The 7120-nt window shown below is 36.7% G+C and overlaps 1 protein-coding gene across 1 annotated transcript; it reads left to right on the top strand.

The window, feature by feature from the left end:
* The first annotated feature begins 19 nt into the window (after nt 1–19).
* Nucleotides 20–5735, top strand: LOC130657436 (uncharacterized). Its single transcript, XM_057460419.1, has 3 exons — nt 20–2211; nt 2993–3757; nt 4238–5735. The coding sequence occupies exons 1-3, from the start codon at nt 694–696 to the stop codon at nt 4883–4885; spliced, it is 2931 nt and encodes a 976-aa protein (XP_057316402.1). The 5' UTR covers nt 20–693; the 3' UTR covers nt 4886–5735.
* The last annotated feature ends 1385 nt before the right edge of the window (nt 5736–7120 follow it).

Raw genomic sequence — 7120 nt, 5'->3', positions numbered from 1 at the left:
GCTAAAAGCACATGCAAATGACTTGTAAACAAACAATTTTGCACATTGAGAACATCAGTCGAATGTTGATTTCTGAAACCTTTTCTTATACCATATATATCTATTTTTGTAGTGTTATGCCGCGCGATGCATTTTAAAATCCCACGGTAATAAAGATTTGTCGCCATCGTCGGTGTCCTAAAAAGAGGTTTTTCTTTCAATAAATACATAAATATTTGTTTCAAAAAACATCAAACAGAAAAAAAGTGCTGTGAAAACTAGGGAGTGCACGACTGTGTATTTGGACTGTGCCGGTCCAATCTGCATGATTTTGACAGAAATGTGTCGGCGAAAAAATCTCCAACATGCCAGAGCATGGTAGAGTTTTGAAGTAAACACAAACAAATAATCGTCAAATTATTATAACAACCCCTTCTTTACGTGTCAATGTTTCCTACAGATGTTTGCTGTGTAAACAAACACCGTTCTCCATCGCGTGAGAAAAGTTACATTTTTTAACATACACAACGTAGAAATTGACTGCGACGGAGTGCGAAATTTAATCATGCTAGAAATATGCTTGTGACAACTGCTTTCATCTCAAGCTTAGACAAGTCCGTGTGTGGTGTGCGCGCCATAACAACTTGTGTAATCTCAGTCATGAATTAATGAATTACACACAGTGAGTTTTTATTGATACGTTGTAAAGTTAAAATGGTGGAACATGATGTTATATACGAAGAAATAGCTTCACAACAACGAAAACACCAACAAGAACAAGGATCAATTCACGAGAGAAGTCGTTCACTCCCAATTACGTACGGAAGAATTGAAACGGCACCGTCTTCTGTGTACATAGATGGTGGGTCATCAGATTATGTAAAAATGAACTCTGTAATTAATGTTCACGATAATCGATCAGATGTGTATACGGCTATGATGCCGCACCCTGGATCTACTTGTAGTAGCTCGTCGAGTAGCTTTGAATGCTATCAACCCATGACTACTCGCTCTGCGGAGGAGATTGGCCACCCGAGACGTGTTAATTGCGATGAAGATGATGAAGAGGAAAGTGTATACGCAGAAATTGTTACAAGTAACCTAAACGTGGAAATAACAACAGCTCGAATCACCCGAGAATCCAATAACCCGATTTTAAGGCAGGAATTATCCAGTACTAACACAAATGTAAAACGTGCATGTTCTTTAAATAACTTAAGCGAACATTTGCGGAGCGGAAACTGTATGTATGGCGTCATTGACCATCGACCGCATAGAAAATGTCACAGACAATCCTCTGAACGCAAAAAGCGTCCTCAGAGTATGTATATGACAAGGAAACACAACCAGCGAGCTGCATCGCCATTATTCACATCACAAAATTCGATCCTTGAACTGTATGAAAATGCCGTGTCTCGGTCTTTACCGGAGAATGAATCTGTTCAAGAATGGGAAATGAACGAGACTAATGACGTAATGAATGAAAATAACCGAAGGCGCAACTCGACCGTGTTTTACGAGAATATAGATGGTACTACGGAGAAATATTATGAAAATGTAAGTGATACCGAGTCAGACATCATACAAGAACGAAGGCACAGCAGACCTATTGATATTATTCAAAGTGTTTCACCAAATCGTTCTCATGACGAAGTGCTGTATAGTGACATTGACTTCAGTCGAAAATCAAATCCGCCTTTCTCTTACTCTTCATCATCTGTTACAAGCAGTCCGCGAGGGAGTGTGTGCAGCAGTATGTCGAGCGAACACTCTATCTTCGCATCAAATTCAACGAGTCCTCCACCGTTACCAAATATGAGGAAAAGGATGGAACGTTATGCAAGCTGGGGTAATGTAAATGCATTTACAGGCCTGCATTATTACCCTGCACATTACTTAGGTAAACATCAGTCCACGAAAATTACAAGTGATTCTATCGAACAAGCCGTTTGCCATGTGGCTCAAAATACGAATGTTTTAGAAATGAAGCCAGTCCTAGCCGAAATAAGTCACGAATATGTTCGCTTCGGCAGTAACTCGTCGCCTTGGGAGCTACTTGTGTCGTTTCAGATTGAAGAAGTAATAGTTTTTGAAGTGGTTTTAAAGAATGCTTATTTTTTGGGTATAATCGCTGGAAAACCGGGTGAAGATGCGTTCTGTTATGTATTACAGTCAGACAAATCTACCGAAATTGGAGATGCTATTTCTAGTATTTTTCAAACGACAAACAAGGTTGGTGTTATTGCGTTCCTTGTCAGCCATTTTATTAATACGTGATTTGGCGCGTAAATCATCACTAGCAAACCAAGCCTTTTTTCCGAAAAAAACCTTTTTATTTGAGTTTTTTATCAAAAGTAGAAATCATGGCTAATTGGGCTGCGTCTCTCTGTAAAAATAAATACAGATTTGTGTAAATACTACAGTTTTGCCCGACGTTGCAAAGTTGCGACATTTAAAAAAAATGTGTTTATGATTGCACATGACTTTGTTCTAAAGTTCATGAAATGAAATGTGATACTTCTTATTTAAGCCTAGTTTACACTTTCTTGTTTGCTATTACACATTCATACAAGCAAATTTTTTAAGCTCCGACTCTGTTATATTAATATCCGTATTCTATTTAAAAGGGTGACTGGCAAATCTAAACGCGTTCGCGAAACGTCAACCCAACGTCAGGAATTGACGTTAAATATAAGTAGAAAAATATTTTACACTAATTTGTCTAGATGTGCGATTTCAGAAATTGGTGATACATTTAAATAATAAATTTTTTTAATTTTAACGATTCGGGAAGGAAGGAAAAGGGTGGTAGGAAAGGGATTAAAATCCAAGCGTCAGATTGACGCCAGGCCTACACTTTTCGCTTTGAGACTCATCTAAAAAATAGCTACCAAGTCGGTGATACCTGAAATAAGTATGACTGTTGAATTCCATGAGCTAACCACCAGTAATTGACTCGCTTATTTTGTAACCAGTTTTGTCTTGATTTTATGCTGTTGCTTTAACGCTTTAGATTCCGCGATCACAGAGTTCATATGAATGGCAACCGACAATTGAACCGGAATTTCTTCGCTTTCACCTGCTTGTTGAGGTTGGATGTATCAAAGTGAAAAAATCCTATCACAACGTGAATGATTACATAAAATTAATCCTCGAGAAAGTTAATCCCCGTGACTTTCGAAGTGTTAGTTTAGAACTGCTTGGACAAAATATTATAGTAAGTGAAACCACGACCGAAGAAGAGAAATCTCACTCCACACCATCCATTTTAACTCTAGGCGTGTACCAACGTGACAAAAGATATTTTGGATATATTATTTCAGAGATGTCAGCATCGAGTAAAACCAAGGTCCAGTGTTATGTTTATCGTGCTGCTAGGAATGAAACCGCCGCTAAAATCATTGAAGCGATTAATCATTCCTGCCAAAACTCGTACGCGCCGCGCATGACGTCAAATAACGGCATGAACCCAATTTACTCAACCTACAAGGTTAACTCTCCCAGGGTGTCTACATCGTCATCAAGTTCAATCGTCACAACACCTCGTGCCTCCTCTCCTACTTCACTGAATTCAAGTCCATCCTCTGTTATAAAACGACAAATGTCTGAAAATGAAGAAACTGTAAACATTCACGGTTCGACGGAAACATTGTTGACTATTACACCAAGTCCTTCCTGTGATAAGCTGCCTAGGAGCAGTGCTGTAAGAAGTGAAGTGAGGAGAGTGAGCTATGAGATGGAGAGATGTACATCTATAGAAGAAAATCCAATATATGAGGTAAGCTATTTTTTAAGACTAAACAACCTCGATCCCAGGATCTGTTGTATCTTTTTGTATATTTGAGGGCTATGTGACTAAATTATCGAAATGTTTCTTGCTCCGTGTTTTATTTTGTCACACTGACTTGTCACGTTTACTTTACGTGCTGTTCATCAGACCAAAACAAAGTTATTTATAAAATGTGCGTTGTCGAAAACATGTTTACATTGGGTTGGTTATGAAGAAAAAGCTGCTTCCGCTTCGGTGTTCGGTTAATTTGATAAAACAAATGAGATTGTGGCAGTACTTATCGCTACGGAACTCTTAAAAAAATGAATGAACAGCTTTTTTTATTATATATACCACTCAATAGCACTTCCCTATTTTGTTCTTTCAGAAGTGCGTCGTTCAATAAATTAGCCTCGTGTACTCATTTTTCAAAACGTAAAAGAGGTCGATAAATAAGCTTTTGTAAAAGGCTTTAATTTTATTGTTTAGAAGAATAATACTCTGCATGGTCACACTGATGCTGCTACTAAGGAACTTGGCCGTGGTCACACCGACATTGCTACTGAGCAACATAAGCCGACGAAGCATACAGAAGTTCCTAAAAAACAGAAGCACAGAAGAATCTTAGGAAAATTGAGACATACAATCAAGCATAAGACATCACACGATGCTCATCCCACAACACCTGTGCCTAACATAAACGAATTACAACCAGAAGAATTTCATTTCAAAGTCTCTTACGTGTGTTCGACCATGGTTAACCCTCCCCTAAAGCAGAAACACGTAAGGGAGTGTTACAAACAGTACTGTAAGGAAATGAACAGAGTAGGGAAACTCAATGGTAACAACACTAAGGTTAATGGTAATTTGGTCAATCTGCAAATCGTCACCGATTTTGGTGTTTCCATGTTAGATCCTCACCAACCTGACGTTGTAGTGCGACATTTCCCTATTCAAGATTTTGGCTTTTATGCACAAAATTCAGAAGACATTTCTTGTTTTGCATTCTCAACATCGTTGCTAGGCAATAGCAAGCATAGATGCCATTTATTTTGCGCAACGAAAGAAGTACTTTCAGATATAAACGCAGCATTTGAGAAGCTTTCAAGCATAAAAAAAGCTATGGAATTATTATGAACAAAAACAAGTTGCATAATGCTGCGTGTTTATTTTTAAATCGATTACATATTTTTTTAACATTTATTTACATTATCGACACAACGTGTTTATATTTTTAAACCACTGATTGCATATGTAATACCTTACTTATATTGCCCCACTTAATGTTGGACTTTGCCATAATGGTTCTACTTTTCGACGTGTAGCTCCTCATGCTGTACGAGGTAGACACAACTTGTTTCAGGTATGACGTATGCAAGAGGTTTTTTTGTGCACTTGTTGTACATGTATTTTATAACGAATTGTTTTGACTAATGATTTTTAAGTTATTGGAAGACGTGACTAATTTGTATATAACTGCGTTTGTAAATATTTGAATTTGGAAAAACATTTTTTAAACCAAAAAAGGCGTTGGCTATTTTCAAGTCATACATTCAAATGTTTAAGCCATCTAACATTTTTTCTAAGATTTTTTGCGACAGTCTCGCATCGCACCGCTCTCAAGGATCAAAGAAAATCCGTTCCACTTAGGGATTTTCTAAAAAAGCGAATACAATTTATTAAAAGTTTTTTAATCAATTAGGATATAAGTTCTAACTAGCTTAAGGAAAGAAAAGTTTGCGCGAGGAAATGATTGCGGAATTACAAATTGCGAGATTATGGTCAAAAAAATCGTAAATTGCGAATTGGCTTAATGAGTTTATAAAGGTTTGTTCTATTGAAAACTTATTGCGATGCAAATAATTTAGGGTTCCCTTGCAAACCTTCACATAGCTTTTCTTTTTCTTGGAATGGCGGAAGAAAAGATTGAGAATTGCTACTCCTGGCTAGAAATTGCGGAAGAAAAGATTGCGAAACTTGTCCAAATTTGCGACCTTTAATTCCGCAATCTTTTCTTCCGCAATTTTTTTTTTCTTCAATTTTTTTTTCTCAATAATTTCGTTTATTAAGGTAGTCGTAAACAAAGCATCAGTGATAGCAAGGAAGATCAGGGACCGAGAAATTCCGAACCCTTAAAATTAAATAAAACCTGATCGCAGAAAATTGTTCCGCAAATTTTGTTTTAGGTCTTTAATCGCAAAATTAAATTCCGCAAAAACTTCTTTCCGTAATAATATCATTCGCGCACAAAAACGAAGGTGAATTAAAAGTAGAGGGCAAAAACGATAAGACTCAATAGATACTTTTCGAATTTTATGTTTTTTGACAATTCTGTTTTTTCTTATCTTTAAATTCAGTATAGTTAAATTAGTATACGTGTGAATTTTTTAACTTGTTTGAGCTGTCGAAAGTCCTGTTTTTGTGGCATGGTCAAACGCTTCTTAATATTCAAGAACATCCACGACAATGATGATAGTTTTCTAAGATTCCCGATGGTCAACCTCATCCATGGTGGTTCCTGTCTTTTTGACAACCTGGGGACATGGACATGACATGATAACCAAGGTTGTAGAAGGTGCAAATTATTGCGCATGTCGACTATACGACTATGCATGAGTTGTGTAAAACTAGAAGGACTAAACGAACAAAACTATCGCCCATAACAAATACAGGTAAATACACAAGCAAAAGAAACTTAGCAAACTATGTTATTGTCGTGAATGTTCTTGAAATACAATTCACGAGATTATACATGATCATCAGATTGCTGGCTTATGGCTGGAAAACAGCCCGCGAGCTAATGCACGTTGCATGAAGATGCTCGATCAACGAAGAATTACATCGAACATTCTAATTCAACAATAGTTTATTGTCCTTGATGTAGCTGTTTATTTATGCGATTTACTTGAATGGAAATTTCTTTAATTTTATGTATATAGGGCAAGGTTGTATAGTGAATAGTTTTTAAATACAAAGAATGTACATAAATATAGCAAAAAAAGACTTGATCCATCCTCTCGCATAGGTTTTACAGTGACAATCATCTTTTCTATTCGCATTATTATTATTCGTAAAAAAACGATCATTAAACTGGGTTCTCATTTCAAATCAAAGTGTATGTTTACCCTTGATTTTTTTGCCCATAGCCACAACAAATTTTTCTTGTAACTATGTTTTGCCTTACTTTTTCTTGAACACCTGTGAATACAATGAAGACTTTCTTGTCCCTCATCATTTTTGATAAAAAAAATTATAAATCAAAATCACCAAACTCGTTCCTAGCGCCGGTTGTCTCTTTTTTATATGGGAACGGCTGATGTCAGAAAAGATACAAGATGCCCTGGATGAGGTTCCAAAATCAGCTGATTATTC

Source organism: Hydractinia symbiolongicarpus, chromosome 9, assembly GCF_029227915.1.
Source record: "Hydractinia symbiolongicarpus strain clone_291-10 chromosome 9, HSymV2.1, whole genome shotgun sequence".
Classification (NCBI taxonomy): domain Eukaryota; kingdom Metazoa; phylum Cnidaria; class Hydrozoa; order Anthoathecata; family Hydractiniidae; genus Hydractinia; species Hydractinia symbiolongicarpus.
This window is presented reverse-complemented; position numbering and strand designations above follow the sequence as displayed.